Below are 18,179 nucleotides of genomic sequence, written 5' to 3'. Positions count from 1 at the left end.
ATGGGCCAAATCCGTAAAAGGCACAAATGCCATATATAACCCAATATGAAATAGATCATTTGAATAGTAACTGTCATTTACATACTAACTTTTAAGAAAAATGAATGTATAATTTAAAACTCCTGGGCCGGGCCCAGTGGCACATGACTGTAATCCCAGCGGCTTGGGAGGCAGAAGCAGGAAGATAGCATGTTCAAAGCTAGCCCCAGCAATTTAGCGAGGCGCCAAGCAACTCAGTGAGACCCTGTTTCTAATAAAATACAAAATAGGGCTGGAATGTGGCTCAGTGGTCAAGTGCCCCTGAGTTCAATCCCTGGTACCAGGAAAAAAAAAAAAAAACAAGCCTCCCTCCAACCTGCCCAAACAGGAAATTTCCAGGTCTACATGATTTTGCTAGATAGTTTAACCCAATGTTTTTTGTTTTTTTTTTAAATAGCTACATTATCTCTTCCACAAAATAAAAAAGAAAAAGAAATCTTTTTATGAAACTGGTTGCTCTAAAGAAAACAAAATAGACAAATAGTGCAAAAATGTATAGATCAATATTTTTCATAACTAGAGATGCAAAAATTATTTTTAAAGTACTACTGAATTTAGTACAAATCTGGGTAATCCCAGCAGCTTGGGAGGTGGAGGCAGGAGGATTCTAAGTACAAGGCTAGCCTTAGGAACTTAGTGAGAACCTCAGCAACTTAGCCAGACTCTGTCTTATAATAAAAAATAAAAAAGACTGGGGATGTATCTCAGTGGTAAATTGCCCCAGGTACGATTACCAGTACCAATAATAATAAGAGGAAGAAGTATCAATAAATAGGTAAATGCAAGGTATTTAAAACAATACACACTATGCACAAGTGGGATTTATTCCAGGGATGCAAGGCTGGTTTGATTTTAAAAAATAAATCAGTGTAAAACACCATGTTAGTACTCTACAGAAAAAAAAAAAATCCCAAGATCTTATCAATTGATATAGAAGAATCATGTGACAAAAGTTCCATAGTAGTTCATGATTTAAAAAACAAAACTCTGAAACATGAGTACAGGAAAACTTCCTCAGTTTGACAAAGAACATCTACAGAGGCCTTTAGTGAGCACACTTAATGGTGAAAGTCTGAATTATTTTCCTCTAAGATCAGGAAAAAGGTAAGTATGTCTGCTCTCACCCTCACATTCAACAGAATGCTGGCAGTTCTAGCAGTGCATAAGGCAAGGAAGTGAAATAGAAGGTAGGAATCAGAAAACAAGAAATAGAACTGTCTCCATTTGCAAATAACAGGATTATCTATGTAGAAAATATCAAGAACGCTACCAAAAAAATCCTAGAAATACACACACACGCACACACCATTCAAACACCAAAATTTAAAAGATGATACTGTTTATAATTGTTCGTTTAAAATATCTAGATTGTGTATGATGAAAACTATATGCAACGTGGATGAAAGAAATCAGTTTAGATAAATGGAGAGAAATACTGTGCTCAGGGAACATTCAACAACAGTGAAGATGTCAATTTGCAAGGTGTGAATACCTCTGACATTGCTGACTTCAAACAACCAGAGTGACATCACTGAACACAATGCTGGTAAGTTGGCCGCAGCACACCACGGGCACAAAGACTTGGGGGGATGATAGATAGCTCCGTATCCTGTGGTGATGGACACTGAGCAATAGTGTCCATCATGGATACTGACATGTATGTATAGAGCTCATTTGCAAAACTCATCAAAATCTTTAAATTTGATTTGATTTTTAAATATTTATCTATTTTTTTTAGTTGTAGGTGAACACAATATCTTTACTTCATTTTTATGTGGTGCTGAGGATCAAACCCAGGGCCTCAGGCAAGCACTCTACCACTGAGCCACAATCCCAGCTCTGAATTGGTTAATTTTAATGCAGGTAAATCATATCTCAATAAAGATGAATTTTTTAAGCTGGCTCATGGGCAAAAAGCAAAGCATTGAAAATTTTTATCAGAGTAGCTGCCCTTAGCCATCTTGATTTTGTTTTATTGTACAGATTAAACAATATCCTTGTTGAGTGCCCTCCATCTTGTCCCCAAGGAAGCTCTCTGCTGGTCAGACCCTGGCTACCACTCCGACCTTTGTGCTTGGGACAGTAATTCTACCACTTTGATTCCAGTAACTGAGCACCCCCCAGTTCAGTCCCCTCCTCCCCACTGTGTCAATGAGCCAGTCCTCCACAGTTCCCTCCGCCTGCCCACGCCTTTGGAGTATGGCCATTCTTAAGCTGCTCAGTGAAGGTGGCACCCGTCCTGCCAGGACACTCTATCACATCTGTGGATGGGGTGGGCTTTGGGCTCTAATGGACCCTAATCATTCAGTGAGTTTTCTGACTGTACATAGCATTCGCCCAGCATGACCACTTTTTTTGAGCCTTTTATACCTTCTTCTACTATATGCCACAATAGTCCTGGCATTTCAACTTCATTTAATATGGTCATGGCATTCTCTAAGCTTCCCAGAGCCATCCTACTAGAATGTTAACATCACTGAGCCCTTGTCAGAGTATTAAATCCTGTATATAGAAAAGTGCTGCCTCTTTTTTTTTTTTTTTTGGTATCAAGGATTGAACTGAGGGGCACTTGACCACTGAGCCACATCCCAGCCCTTTTTTTGTATTTTATTTAGAGACAGGATCCCACTGAGTTGCTTAGCATCTTGTTTTTGCAGAGGCTGGTTTTGAACTTGAGATCCTCCTGCCTCAGCCTCCTGAGTTGCTGGGATCACAGGCGTGTGCCACCAGGCCGACTCTCTTTTTATTTTGACACAGGATCTCACTAAGTTGCTTAGAGCTTCAGGCTGGCTTTGAACTTGTGATCCATCTGCCACAACCTCCCAGGTCACTGGGATTACAGGTGTGTGCTATACACCCAAGTGTCTCCTCACTTTTGATTTGCTCATTTTCAACTTTTTTTTTTTTTTTTTTTTGTACCAGGGATTGAATCTAGAGGGACTAAACCACTGAATCACATCCCCAGCCTTTTTTTATTTTGAGACAGGGTCTTGCTAAGTTGCTTAGGGCCTCACTAAGTTGCTAAGGCTGGCCTTGAACTCACCATCTTCCAGCCTCAGTCTCAAGAGCCACTGGAAAGACAGGCATGTGCCATCACAACCAGCTCAACTTCTTATTTAAACGTTTGATTCGTTTTCAGAGGTCTCGGTCCATGGTCAGCTGCCTTTATCACCCTGGGCTTGAGGTGAGGCAGACATCACAGCAGGAGTTCGTAGCGGAGGAAAGCTGCTGGGCTCATGGCCTCCACTATGGAACCTTTAAACGTGACAGTGGGACACATTTGGTTTTTCATACTTCTCCCCAGGACAGCTCTGGCCCCTCCCCACTCCCTAGTTGGTATGGTGTGTGCTGGCTCACCATGTTACTTCAACAGGTCACCAGTTGAAGGGGGAAATCAAAGACATTTGCCTTTTTTAAAAAATATTTATTTTATAGTTGGACACAAAACCTTTATTTCACTCATTTATTTTTTACATGGTGCTGATGATCAAACCCAGGGTCCGGCGCGGGCGAGACGCGCGCTCTACTGCTGAGCCACAACCCCAGTCCCTGTGTTTGCCTTTAGTTATGGACTAGGGCAGTTGTAGTCCCAGCAACTCAAGGGGCTGAAGCAGGAGGATCCCTAGTTCAAAGCCAGCGGCAGAACTTAGCCAGACACTAAGCGACTTAGAGAGACCCTGTCTCAAAATAAAACAAGAAAAGGGATGGGGATGAGGCTCAGTGGTAAGGAACCCTGAGTTCAATCCCCAGTGCCCAAAAGAACCATCTGAGGTGCTCACTGAAGCGGCACTGCCCAGATCTGAGGCCCTGGGTTCTGTAACTGCTGAAGGAACCTACAAGCGTGCGCACTTCTCACTCTCTGCCGGTTCCTCTTTGCTCCACTCGCTGGCTCTCCCAGTCCTAGGGCAGACTTTCTCTGGGTGGTGTGCAGTGTCCACGAGAGGGCAGTAGAGGCCAGCCCAGCCAGACGTAATGCCCTGCTTCCTAGCGGCCGCCGGCCTTCTCACCCTGAGAACCAGGTGATCCATCCTCCAAGCCCACGAGAGAGCTCCTGCCCCTATTTGGGGGCAAGTGTTACACCAGGACGCAAGAAAAGACCACTGACTCCAATTAAAATCAAATTAAAGCAAGCTAATTATTTCGACCGGCCGGGCTGCCTCTCCCAACAAAAACTGCGAGAGCCAAAGACAGCCCCGAAGCTTTCTTGTAGCCCAGCTTTATAGCCCAGAAAGTTACACAAAGGGGGGTTACAGATAACAGAACTCTGAGGAGCATAACACTAATGCTAGTGTTACATTTTTGTAGTTGACATTTTTGCTGGCCCCAACATCAGAATTTATAAAGGTCATTAGAGCCTCAGAGAGGGTCGTTATCTGACAGGGAAGGCCAAGACTGATGAGGCGTCACTAAAGTTTGAGAGAGGGCTGCTGTCTGGTCAGAGAGCCAGGCATAGGTGAGTTCAAGACCCGGGCAGGCATTCCAAGCAGGTTCAGAATTTGCAGTAATTTATAGTAAAGCTGAAATTAGCTTTTCATGGCTTTGTAGCGAGATGGCTCCCAGTTTTAAGAAAAGATCAGGTTGGGTCTATCACAAGGCCCTGACATAGCTTGGTGGAAAAAGCTGGGCCTACCTGGAGCCCCCGATAATCTCTCGGAGCTCTGGGTTTCAGATCCCATCTGAGCAACAACTCCAAGAAGCTCCTAACTTTTAAAACCTAAAAGTAAAATAGATCAGATGATAACATCAGATCACTGGAAACTCCAGCGTCTCCCCTTACAAGAGCCCACCCTTGACCTGCTTCCCCTTCAGTGACTGCTGCCCCTCCATCTTGCCCTCACAGCTGTGCTCCCATAAAGCTATCCGCATGGCAAGGCGTCCACTTCCACATCCTCATGTTACAATTGCTACTGAGCCCACCGCGTCCTCCACCTTCCTGCCAGAGCCATGAGTATTAACATCACCCGTGGGCAGCTGCACACGCAGTGGAGACCCTTTGGTCTGAATTCATTCCCTCATTTCCCATGTTCCTACCTCCTTCCCTTCTGTATTAATGAATGGTCCCTTCATCACTCGCCCAAACAAGAAACCTCTTGGAAGTCATTCTAGAATCTCTACCTTCCTTATTTAAATCACAGGTTCCCTCAGTTCCTCCTAACCATGTCTAGAGTACGCGTCCTGTTTTCACACCACTGCATAGATCAAGAACTCAGTCTTCCAACTGCCCCTTCGCCCATTCATCTAGCCATGTAGTCATTCAGCAAACACAAGCTGACAGCTACAGATGCCAGAGGCTTGTGGGTACCAGCCCACAACAGGACTGATGAGGCCTGCTCACCGGGGTCCACATGCTTGGCGCCCACACAGTGAAAATAAAATAAATGAGATAATATATGAGACAGGGTAGTGTGATGGAAAATGGCCGGGGGGAATAAATCTTTTAATTAAAAATTTAAAATTGTCTGGGAGAGGGCTGTGGAATTGGCTCAGTAGTAGAGAGCTTGCTTAGCATGCTCGATGCCCTGGATTTGATCCCCAGCACCACAGATTAAATCACGATAATGTTGGGGAGGCTGCTTCAGTTGGGCCCTAGGAGAGGACTCTCAGACGGTGACGGGCAGCCACGTGGAGCCCTGAGGCTGCCTGAATACTCAGTTTCTCAGCCTCGTTTTCAGAGGGTCATGTACACAGTTCTGGCCAAAGAGATGTCAACTGGGATGAGAGTCCACTGGGATGCCGTGTGTGCTGGGGAAGCTGTCACTTCCTGAGAGGGAGGACACATCATTACAGAGCCCCTTCCTGGTCCTACTGCTCCTTCTCTGGGGAAAGAGGAGACTCCGGAGATGCAGGCCCTGGACCAGCATCAGCAGCTGCCACCTCCAGACGCACTGTGGACAAAGCCAGCCCTGGGTGATTCAGCCACTCTCGCTGGAGTTCTGTCTTCCTCCGTCACAGAATATGGCCACTTGGATCACTAGCTGTGTGAAGGTCTGGGAAAGGGAAACGAGACAGAGTTCAAAGCCTCTGAAGTTGGAACTTGACCAGCTTGAGGAAGAGGCAAGACCCGCTTGTTCTGGAGCACTGTGAGAATGGAGGAGAGCAGGATGGAGGGAGTGGCAAAGCTTTATGGCTGTGGAGAGCCAACAGGGTTTTATCTTTTATGTTGGAGGTGCTGGGAATTGAACACAGGGCCTTGTGCATGCAAGACAAGCTCTCTACCAACTGAGCTGTGTCCCAGCCTGAGAGCTAACTGGTTTTTAGGTTCATGGGAGGCCAGTGAAGGGTTGGAGGCAAGTGACAGCCTGACTTAGGTTTCTTAAAAGACCCTAAAGACACCAGTTCCAAGTTCATTGGATTAGACAAAGGGGAATGAAGGGAAGGAAGGGAGGATGAGAATAGGAAAGACAGTAGAAACTTTTCTATATGTTTTCATATATGTTTATATTTCATATGTTTATATATGAATATACCACTAGTGAAACTCCATATCATGTACAACCACAAAAATGGCATCCTGGGCTGGGGCTGTAGCTCAGTGACAAAGCGCTTGCCTAGCATGCATGAGGCACTGGGTTTGATCCCCAGCACCACATTAAAAAAATACTAAATAAAGATGTTGTGTCCATTTACTACTGAAAAAAAAATGTTAAGAAAAAAAGAATGGTATCCTAATTAGAATAAGTTACACTACATGTATGTATAATATGTCAAAATACACACTATTGTCATGTATATCTAAAAAGAACAAAAAAATAAAAATAAATAAGAACACTAGCACCCAGGAGTAGTGAGTGGTACACACCTGTAATCCCAGCAGCTCAGGAGGCTGAGGCAGGAGGATTGCAAATTCAAAGCCAACCTCAGCAACTTAGTGAGGCTCTAAGCAATTTGGCAAGACTCTGTCTCAAAATAAAAAAGACTAGAGATGTGTCCCTGTGGTTAAGAACCCCTGAGTTTAATCGCTGGTACTCCCCCTACCCCCCCTCCAAAAAAAAAAAAAAAAACTCTAGCTATAACAGAATGAGTTGGGGAGTGCAGTGGGGCACATCCTGCTTTGGGGCTGACCACTCCTGACCACCTTTTTTCTCTCTTCCCTGGTCTCTGTTGAACTTAGAGTGAGCCACTTAACTCTGGTCTGGCCCAAGAGACACTGGTGGGGAGGTCTTTCAAGAGAGTTGGTCTGGCTCTGTCCCCTTCTCCTGTCTGCAATGTAGAAGTGACTCCTGGGAATGCAGAGGCCATACTGCAACCAAAAGGTGGAAGCGATGACTGGCAGAATCAAAGAGAACAGGCCTACTCTTGGTGACATTTCTAAACTTTGACCCTGCCTGCTGCCAGATTTCTCATTAGGTGAGCAAAATAAGTCCCTATTTGCTTAAGGCACAGTAAACTGGTTTTCTGTTACTTGCAGCTTAATACATTCTCAACTGCTGTAGTGGACAGGAGAGTCGGGAGGGGGTAAGTAGTGCTGAAGGGGTGTGGGTGAGACAACAGTGACAGAATAGTGAGACTGTCTCCTCATCGGCTTTCCATTTCTGTTTTCACTTCCTCTGATTTGTCTTCCACATGACCACACTAACTAAATGCACGTCCCCTCCTGAGTTCCTCGGGACTTGGAATTCTTGGCTGGGTTAATGGTCATGTGTTTTCTCTCCTATGTGGGAGCTAGAGAGGAAAAAGGAAAAGAAAGGTGGGGACAGAGATCTCATGAAAACCAAGGGAGATCAGTAGAGATCTGGGGACTGGGGTGGCAGGTAGCGAGTGACATTGGCCAAATTACATCATGTGCAGAGAGGGATGTGTAACAGATTCCATTATTAAATACAACTATAATGCACCAATAAAAAATGTGGGGAAAGTTATTGGCTGGCTCTCCATTTCCTACAAGATAAAAATGTAACCTCCTTAGCTTAGCACACAGTACTCTCTGTGACTCGCTCACCTCATCTGCCATCTCCTCACTACTCCCACCCTTGCAATTTACACACCTCCCACAAGGCTCGCCCACCAGCGAACACCTCCCACGTGACAGGCGATGTATCCATTCATGTCTAATCCAGGCAACCTAAGAGGTGGGTATTGCAAGTCTTATTTATAGATGAGAACCTCAATTAAGCGTTGGCCAAGGCCACACCTCTAGCAGGTGGGGGTCAGGATGTAAACTCTGGTCTGATTTCAAAACAATTAAAATTCACCATTCTTACCAAGAAGTCTGAAGGTAGGGATCGCTCTGCTGTTCGGGTACTCAAAGGTGCCACCAGGACCCCAAGATCCTCTAATCTTTCAGATGTTTTAGAGGACTGGATTTCTTTTTTTTTTTTTAGGTGTAGATGGACACAACACAATGCCTTTATTTTTATGTGGTGCTGAGGATCAAACCCTGGTCCCGCCCGTGCTAGGTGAGCACTCTACCACTGAGCCGCAATCATAGTCCCCCCCACCCCCCACCCCCCGCCCCCCTGGCTGGATTTCACCGTCATACTTGTCACTTCCTGGTCTTAAGATGGCTGCTCAGTTCTAGACATCACATTCAGGTCCAGATCAAAAAGGAGAGCTACACCAGCTCAATCAGTTGTACTCACTCCCCCTTTTTTAAGAAAGCTAAGGCTTTCCTAAAACCTCCCCCACCCCCAGTGCCCTTCTACCTGTATTCATGGGCACAGGGGAGCCGCTAGCTGCAAGGGAGGCTGGGAAATCAGAATGTCAGAGTTACGGTTGGCCCAGATCAAATACGACCCACCACTTGAGGTTGAGCCCTGCTGGAGTTCTGTTAGCAAGGAAGAATAGGGCAGTGTGCGTAACCAGCCACAACAGGGTCTGTTCCCACCTCCCACCTAGAAGAATGAGAGCCACTGTGGTGCTCTGATCGTCCCCTTCCTGCTCAGGTCTGCGGGAACCTCTCTTGCACATCACATATCCGTGTCTACAAGACTCCCTCACGCCCCCACCCAGACCTGACGCTCATTCCTTTGCTTTCTTCCCTATTATTACCGGTTCTCTCTATAGAACTGCCATTGCAGCAGTTAGTGCATTGTAAGGTGACCGCTCATTCCTTATGCATGCATCGTTCTCTCCATAAATGCTGAGCACTTGCTCTTTGCCAGGCCCTACTAGGAACCAGGAATTCAGCAGAGAACAAGTTAAATCTTTAGGTTTGGTTCTTGCCCTCATAAAGGTTTTAGTCTGATAAAGTCATGGGAGGAAGAAACTCCTCTCCTCGGACCATAAACAACAGCTATATGGCAGGACAGTCGAGTCTCACCTCCAGGACCCAGCAAGAGCATCTGACACCGAGTGGAAGCACTATGTCCATGTGTTAATTCACTCTTTCCTCAGGAAGGCTTTGAATCCATCCATCCATCCTTCCTTCCTTCCTCCCTTCCTTCCTTCCAACCCAGGGGCACTGTACCACATATTTTTGATATGATCTTGCTAAATTGACCAGACTGTCCTTGAACTTGTGATCCTCCTACCTCAGCCTCCCAAGTAGTTGGATCATGGGCCTGTCCCACCATGCCTGGCTGAAATGTATTTTATTTTTTAAAATATTTTTTAGTTGTAGTTGGACACAATACATAGTTTTATGTGGTGTTGAGGATTGAGCCCAGGCCCTCACACATGCCAGGAGAGTGCTCCATCGCTAAGTCACAACCCTAGCCCAGAAATGTATTTTAAATGTAAACGTTTTAAGAGAAATGTAGTCCTTGTTTCTAACAGGAAACCCCCAAAGAATGAGCCCTCTACCCCAGTGTTCCACTGTGACTCCAGCACCCTCCCCACCACTGCAGGTCTCTTCTCCCAGGAAAGGGCCCAGGAGCATTCACATGGCCCTTCACACCAGAGCCCTTGTGCGTGTATGTTCTGCTGAAGGCTTTGTTGGGTTTTCTAAACAAGGACATCTCGTGGTCAGTGCGAGAGCTGCTTGGGTGTGCTCCTTGGCTCCACAGGCCCCCGTCCCACAGTTATTGTGTGAAGTTTTAACAGTCCCCTAAACACCCTGTTTTGCCCCTTCTCTTCCTCAGGTGATGGCAGTTGGGAACAAGGCAGGCGGAGGCAAGGGAAATAAAAATAACCACTGCTTTGGTCTGTGCTTCTGTTGCCATAGTGATGTTGACAGGTGACACACAGGTGAGCAGTTCTTCCTACAATGGAGCCAATGGACAGTGGAGGCCAGAGAGGGATGACATAAACGTAAAAGACCCCATGCCTCCTAGCTTCCTGAGCCTCTGGGACTTCATGAGACCATCTGGTCCATTCCCTGCCTCTTAGCCAAAAGTCAAATGGATGGACGTTATTCCTAAAGACCCTCAAGAACAAAGTCCACCACATCCTAAGGCACCTGTTAGGCTCATATTTCACAAGAAACGTGACCTTAAGTGGGTTTTAATGCCTGATATCATTTTCTCTCCATGTCCTTCCAGCCCAATTCCTCCTCCACCGAAGACACTCAAATCTGGACTCACTTGTTCCTGTCCCACCGCAGCCAGCTGTGGTCCTCTCAGGGTCCCCAGCCCTGTTCTCTGCTCTGGAGTGGGAATGTCCCCTGCCATAGCAAGAAGCCCCTGACCACCAGAAACAGACACAGACACAGACCTGCTGCCTAACAGCTCAGAGTGGGGCAGGGCAGCCCTCCCAAGCAGGAGATTGTCCTCCTTCCCAGTGAAACCAAGCAGAGAGAACAGGAAGGTCTGGTTTTAATGAGGATCTTTAAAAGCCTTTGTGACAGCAGAGAAGGCCCAAGGCAGCTTGGATACCTGCACTGATGGCAACAGGGCTCTTGTAATTCCAGCGGACCCTGCAAAACAGAAGTGGCTCTGCTAGGAGTGTGGCCTTTCCCCACCACTCACATTAAAACAAAGAAACAAACCAAAAAGCAGCTTTTAAAATTGGCTCAGGAATTATCTTGCTTAGAAACTGTGTTGGCCTTGTGGGTGGGGCTAGGGGAGAATGGAGGACTATGGATTAGACCAGGGGAGTAGGGGGGACGGGTGGGAATGACAGTGGAGCCAACCGGACATTCCTAGCCAGTGTGACGGACTGTTCCGGGGCCCGTGTAACCTATGTGTGTACAACCAGAAGATTATAAGTTACACTCCACTTACGTCTGGTGCGTCAAAGGCAAGCGCTCTTGGTATGACTAATTAGAACAACAACAAACACCACGTTGGCCTTAGTGGCCCAGCCTGGGTTAGAGAGGTAGAAAGCAGCTGATCCCAGGAGCACCCGCAGGGGAACTGCTTCTGATCACCGCAGGAGCAGGACTGGGTGCTGACATCCCGCCCTATCTCCACCTCTCTCCACCCCTCCCTGCTCTATTCTCTTGATCCACTTCACTCAGTAGGAAGAGCCCTGTCACTGACGGGTTGGACCAGCCTAGCCCTCTCTTCACTGTCCCTAATTCCCCAGAACAGTGTCAGGAAATGAGACACTGGCGCTGGACTTCTCTGGTTTCTCCACTTGATCTCTTCCACCCTGGACCAATAAGTCACTGCTTCTTTCCCAAGACTGAGGCCGCCTCCAGGGCGAGGCCGACACGCACCCCAAGGCTGACTCCTCTGGTGTCTCCCAACAGCTGAGCATCGTGTGATTTTGCTAATTAAGCCGCTTTCTTGTCTTCAATTAGCTGCATGTGAATCTTGTTGGGAAGTCTTGGATCCGTGAAATAGTCTGGGATAAAAATCAAAAAGAAGAAATCTTCTCGACTCAGGGAAAAAGACTGGGAGACAGCTTTCTCTGCTAAAAAGCTAGGGTGGCAGGGTCCTAGCCACTGCTGGTGGCCCACTTTCCAACATAATGGGTAGTCACAGCAAATCCCCATGGTCACTGCCCTCACCAGAGCAGCTGAGTGTGCAGGCTCAAATGGCCCTAAGGGCTTGGGGATTTAGCTCAGTGGCAGAGCACATGTCTAGCACGCGCAAGGCCCTGGGTTCGGTCCTCAGCCTGGGATTAAAAAAAAAAAAAAGGATCAAATGGCCCTGGTAGGGCTGACACAGGGTGGCTCCTGCTCCTGCCACACCATGCTGTTTGTCCTTTGCTGACGCACAAGGAGCCATCATCAAAGGGCTCGGGGATTCTCTGGGTTTTCTGCTCCCAGCCCATCTTGGGGCCCAAATAAATGCCAAGAAGTATTCTTGTCTCCACTCAGCTAGCCAGCTCCCGTCTCTGAAATGTACGCCTTCTCTGAGAATACCCTCCCAGAGGACAGCCAGGCTCTGCGGTCTGACGACAGAAGAGGGTTTTATACACCCGCAGAATGTGAGTCAGGCAGCATCTGCCGCGGCAGCAAAGCGGACTTAGATTCCCCTAGACACAGTTGGAGGACACAGCCAACTCCCAGGGTTAACTGCACCCAAAACAGCCCTCTAGATACCGCTGACCTTAAGCCATCTCGCAGCCAAGTGCATGACCAGCACCTGGGGAGCCTTTGAAACTGTGGACCTGGGCCTGCCCCAGGCTGATTGCATCAGACTCTCTAGGGTGGGGCCTGAGCATCCTGTTCTTTTAAAAAGCTCCCCAGGTGATTGTGATGCACAGCCAGGGTCAGGGCTGCTTTTAGAGTCTCAGGGCAAGGGCTGCCCATAAGTTCCTTTGGGAATCTCGGAATTCTGAATAATCCCCACCAAGAGGAAGTCCTGCCTCATTTCTCATCTGACCTCATTTTGAGGAGAGGACAGTAGAGCTAGAAGCCTTCTGAAAACAGCTCCCTTGAGGGACATCAGGTGAAGGAGGACCCCAGACTCTGCAGAGAGAATCCGGGCATATTCCTTACACAGGACAACGCCCCACCCCGCCCCGGGGCCAACTGACCTGCCCTACTCACCTGCCGCAAACTCTAGGATGTTGTCTGGTCTTTTCAGAAACATTTCTCTGGAAAACATTAAGGGACAGGCAAGGAGATAGCACAGGTTTAAGAAGGCTGTGGCCACTGCTTCCACCCCAGGCTCTCTCATAGCAGATTGTCACACCCATTCCAGAAGTCAGTAAGCCAGGGGACCAAAGTCAAGGACCTTTCCATTTGTGATTTTTCTTCAACTTGGATCTAGGCAAGGAGTAAAACATCCTAAGTGGGAACACGGGCTACTGCTCAGTTCACAGAAGAGCTGTACTGCTATATACATCTGGTCATCCATTCAACAAACATTTTCATAAAACCAGGACCAAGCCAGGGGCAGAGAGCAAACTTGAGAGTGTGCTGCAGGTTCCTCAAGGGACACCAGTGTGAAGGGACAGACATGCAGACCCACAGTGTCCCAAGGAAGTCTAACTATGAATCTCCATGGGGGAGCAGGAAGGGATACAGCAAGTCCAGCTGTATACCTATATTCCCAGTGGGAGCACTGGAGTATAGAGGCTCTGGGTTCGATTTCCAGCATCACAAGCGAAACAAGGAGAATAGGTAAATAGCATATGGTACAGTCATACAATCACAGAAGTAAGAATGGAAGATCTACTAGATACTGAGCAAAGAAGGCAGGCACAAAGGAACACATATTACAGAATTCCATTTATGTAAGATTCCAAAAAGGCAAAACAAATCGGGGCTATCAGAAGTCAGCCAGTGGCCTGGGAGGCTGAGGCAGGAGGATTGAGAGTTCAAAGCCAGCCTCAGCAACTTAGTGAGGCCCTAAGCAACTAAGCAAGACCCTGTCTCAAAATAAAAAATATAAAAAGAGGCTGGGGATGTGGCTCAGTGGTTAAGTGTCCCTGGGTTCAATCCCTCATACAAAAAAAAAAAAAAAAAAAAAAGAATACTGGTTATCATTTGAGGGGAGTTGTGGGAGACCAACCTTACATGTGACTGAGTCACACTCCCCGGCTGGGTGCTGAGGCACTCAGTGGCAGAAATGTGGCAGAGCTTTCCCCACCCTTCTTGGGTGTGAGGGTCGCTGTCTCGTGCATGGGTGTGTCTTGCTACAGCCCCATGGGTGGAGCTACGCTCACCTGTTCCTTTGTAATCTAACCCCTTGCCCTGTTTAGGATAGAATCTTCCATGAAGTGCCTTGTGTGTGTCCCCTTCTCTTACTGTGCCCTTGGGTGTGGCCTACCCAGGTGTCAGTCAACCTGCTGACAGTGGACATCAGGAAGATAGACTCAGCCCCTGAAACCTGACCCCTTGCCTCATTTGAGTAGCTTCTCCTCAATAAAAGGGGTCAGCACATGCTCTCGCTCTCCCTTCCTGCAGACCCTTAAGGTCAGAGGAGCCGTCACAGCAACTCCAAACAAAAAGGTATTTGTGTCTCTTGTGGGGTTATTTTGTGCAGCCCAGTCAGCCCAGTTCAACTGGAGTGACCCCTGAGCCAGCAGGGAGTGTCTAGAAGGGGCCACAAAAGGTCTTAGGTGCTTGCTAATATTTAATCTATTCACCTGGACACTAGTAGCATGTGTGAGGACAAGTTCATCCAGCTTAGAATATGTCATTTCTCTATATATTTTCATAAAATGTTTGGAAACAAAAAAGATAAGGTAGAGTCACTGAAGATTTTTCCAACCAAGGAGTAATATGGCCAGTACTACACTTTGGAAGTTTCATCTGCCTAGGTTTTTACCAAAACATCTAATAAAGCTTTCTACACTTTCACATATGACTATCATATCTCTGGCCCCAAACCTTTAGTTTCTGGGTGCCTAAAATAAATTTGACCTCTACTCTTTTCATTATTCAGGTCCAAAATTGGAAGTATTAAGGTAAGGATTCTGTACAGCATATTTCTGTTATAGACTGGAGAGGTGTGGCTGAATGACCATCAGTCACTAGATTCCAGAAAATTCAAGGGGCAAGTTCACAAATATGGTTCTGAGCTTCCCTTGGCTTAGGGCAAGTAGAGAGCAGAGACCTGCAAGATGGGCAGAGACGGGCAAGCTGACCTCTCCACACCCTTCCTCTTCTCACAGGAAGGACCCTGTGAAATATCAGGTACAAAGACGGGGCTGATTCTGGCTCACCCTGCTATCACTCAAAGGAAATCATAGTAACCCCCACACAAAGCAAACCCTGCAGCTTGTAACATAGCCCTCTTCCACCCTAGAAAAAGGCCTAAAAAGGGCCAGGAGGAGTTCATGCAAGGGAGCTTCAGGAACATCAAAAGGAAGAGCCTGGTGGCTAACCTGGTCTTGGGAAGGGGGATGATGGTAAGGAAGGAATGGGAGGGCGCCTGGGGCTGTCCCTGCAGCAGCCAGGCCCAGATACCAGGCCTCCTCCTGGAAACTCTTCTGTACAGAGAAGCAGGGCATCCCCAACATGTGACTGAAACAACAGCCCCCTCTTCACTCACCACCCCCAAGTGTTCTAACCCTGTTGTTTGTGAACAATGAAATGGTGATTTAATTCAGGCTTTTACCGTTTATACCCCATCTCCCTGCTGGAACCATTCCTAACTTGGATTGCACACTCCCTAGCATAAGAAACCATGTCCCTCTTTGTTCCCTTAAGAGGAAAAGATGCAAAAGGGGGTGGCCTGATCCCAGGTCTGGTACTGACAGTTGACTCCTGTGCCTTTATCCCTGACCCCAGGAGCCCACTTTCACCAGGAACTGAACAGATTTCAGCTTTCCCTGCTGCTTCCCTGCCGTGTGAGGCTGCTGCTGGGAGAAATAGCTAAAATATGAAGAACAGCGAGACCCAAGAAAACAAAAAGGGGTCTCCAGGTCCGCGCGCGCGCGCGTGTGTGTGTGTGTGTGTGTGTGTGTGTGTGTGTGTAGAGAGAGAGAGAGAGAGAGAGAGAGAGAGAGACTCAGAGCCTCACACATGCTGGGCACCTGCTCTGCCACTGAGCTCCACCCAGCCCTGAGGCCCGCTGAGCAGCCCCTTGGCTGTAAGCTGGGCTCTCCTGTGGACCTGTGTTTACAGCACAATACAGTGGAAGAACCAAGGTTTCGAATCCTAGGTCAGCAACTTGAGGAAGGTACTTTACTTCTCTGAGCTTGACTGTCTCACCTGTAAAACAGAAATGATAATAAGCTATTTTTTGTTGTGTGGCTGGGGGGATCAGCAAAATGGAACCAAAATGCCAAACACTGTGTAGGGGTCAACACTGGAAACACATACACACACACACACACACACACACACACACACACACGGCTCCTCCAGCTTGGAGCTCTGGACCAGAAAAAGAAGATTGGCAACGCAATTACAGTAGAGTATGATGACTGCCTACATAGTGAAACAACACAGTGCCTGGAAATGGAAGCCATTATTATTTAAACCTTGCAGCTCTGTCTGTAGCCAAACAGTATCTGAGATTCTCTTGTCTGTTGTTTTCATCCTGATTGCTGCTCCGTAAATTTTTTTTTTCTTGCCTCAGTTTTTGCCTTTCCATTCAAGCAATGCCAGGCAGAAGGGGAAGGATACACTGGAAAATGGTCTTCTTTTGCCCAAGGAATTAGTGGCTTCTGACTCTTGAGGTTTTTCTACAACAATGTTCTCAGGTAGAGAAGGGCAGACATTTGACTTTTTTTTTTTTTTTTGAGTTCTACTGTTCATCTTGTTCAGTCCTTCTGATTAAGAATAGTGTTTACCCCAGTGGATGCCTGCTGGATTTCTCAATGCCAGATTCCCTCTTGATTCTAGTGTCATAAGGCATACATTTACCTTTACAGTTGAATGAAACTTAAAGAATTTAGAGATAACTGGAGGAAATCTCTAATAAATAACTGAAGAAAACCCTTGGTGTGACAAATTCCAGAGTTAGAAAAAAAATTAAATCTTGGGATTTTCCGACTTTTAAGAAATTAGGAGGGGGAATGACTAAAGAGGTCATCCTACTCCTCTGTCCCGCAGACTGTGCTCGGCCATCTGGAGAAGCGCCTACCTGAAGAAGCCACCGAGGAGCAACTCCACCTCTTTGTGTGTCCTCAGGTACCTTTCGTTGGCGATCCGGGTCTGGATCTGAGGGCAAGAGCAGAGGTCAGTCCCAGCCGCAGATCAGGCTCAGCCCGCGGGGGGAAGGCGGGGAGCCGCGGAGGCTAGCCCGCTCCTCTCGGGGTGCGCCAAGGTCCAGGCCGCCCACCTTCGCACGGGCCCGACCTCCGCGCTGCCTCCTGCTCGGGCGAGGGGCCGCCGCGAGCCCCCGAGTCAGGCTCCGCCGCCGCCACGTCCGCACCCTAACCCGAGGCTGGACCTCCGACCCACTGCTCGGCGCCACCCCAGATTTCGCTCTCGCACATGCAGACCTGGGTGGACTGGGTCCGGGGACCCAGCAGCCCCGAGAGCCGCCGGCAGGATGGGGACGTCCCTGAGCCCTGCGCCCCTCCTCTGGGGCAGCCCCGCTCTCCTCTCAGGGACCCTCCTCCCGGCCCGGGCGCCGGTCCTCGCCAGCTACGACTCGATGGGCGTGGGCGCGGGGGCGCGCTGCTCCCACCTTGAAGTTTCGCAGCTGCTCCAGCTGCGCGGGGCTCAGCGCGCCGGGGTCCGGCCCCAGCAGCCCGCCCTGCAGCGTCGCCATCTTGGGGCGGTCGTCAAGGCGACGGGTCGCGGCAGCGAGGCCCCGCCCCGCCCTCGCCCCGCCCCTCCGGGGGCGGGGCTGAGGGAAGCGCAGTGGGGTGCCCTCTGCCGCCGAGGAGCGAGCGTGGGAGGTGCCCCGGCTCTGGGGCTGGCTCTTGAACTTAGTTTCTGTGGAGTGAGCCTTCCTCTGGCCCCACCCAAGCGCCGTGCTTGGTTCTAGAGCAAAACAGGAATAAAGGTCCCTAGGGCAGGGTCCCCCGGAATCCGGTCCTGGCGGAGGCAGAACCAGAGGACGCCTGGTCACGGGGCGGGGAATCCACCGCCCCGAGGCCGACCTGTTGTCCGTCCCCCAGACTCGGACGTGGAATCTCGCGTCTCCCCGCCCTCGCCCCTGCCCCGGTCCCTGCCCCTTGACACTGGTTTTGGAACCCAGGGCCTCTGGCGTGGGTCACTCCACCACTCAAGTACCTCCCCAGCACCCAGACTTGCTCAGACTCGTGATCCTCCTGCCTCAGCCTCCCGAGCAGGGGGAATCACAGGCACCGCCTCCACGCTCTCTGCAGCCTTGGACTCCTAAAACTGGAGAGCGCCCCGGAGCTGGAGTGAGGGGCTCTGCAAAGGAAGGGGCCTTCCCAAAGAAGGTGCTGGAAAGGACCGAGAGGGCACCCTGGCAGAATTCCCCTCTTATATGTAGATTAAT

General features: G+C 48.7%; 1 protein-coding gene across 1 annotated transcript; it reads right to left on the bottom strand.

Annotated features, from left to right (window-relative positions):
- Positions 1-10,731: 10,731 nt before the first annotated feature.
- Positions 10,732-17,484, bottom strand: Riiad1 (regulatory subunit of type II PKA R-subunit domain containing 1). The gene is made up of 5 exons (XM_076862909.1): positions 17,397-17,484; positions 16,848-16,924; positions 12,857-12,903; positions 11,576-11,703; positions 10,732-10,831 (listed from the first exon to the last, which is right to left on the bottom strand). The coding sequence occupies exons 1-4, from the start codon at positions 17,478-17,480 to the stop codon at positions 11,633-11,635; spliced, it is 279 nt and encodes a 92-aa protein (XP_076719024.1). The 5' UTR covers positions 17,481-17,484; the 3' UTR covers positions 10,732-10,831; positions 11,576-11,632.
- Between the last annotated feature and the right edge of the window lie 695 nt (positions 17,485-18,179).

The sequence above is a fragment of the Callospermophilus lateralis genome, chromosome 7 (assembly GCF_048772815.1).
Source record: "Callospermophilus lateralis isolate mCalLat2 chromosome 7, mCalLat2.hap1, whole genome shotgun sequence".
Taxonomy (NCBI): Eukaryota; Metazoa; Chordata; class Mammalia; order Rodentia; family Sciuridae; genus Callospermophilus; species Callospermophilus lateralis.
This window is presented reverse-complemented; position numbering and strand designations above follow the sequence as displayed.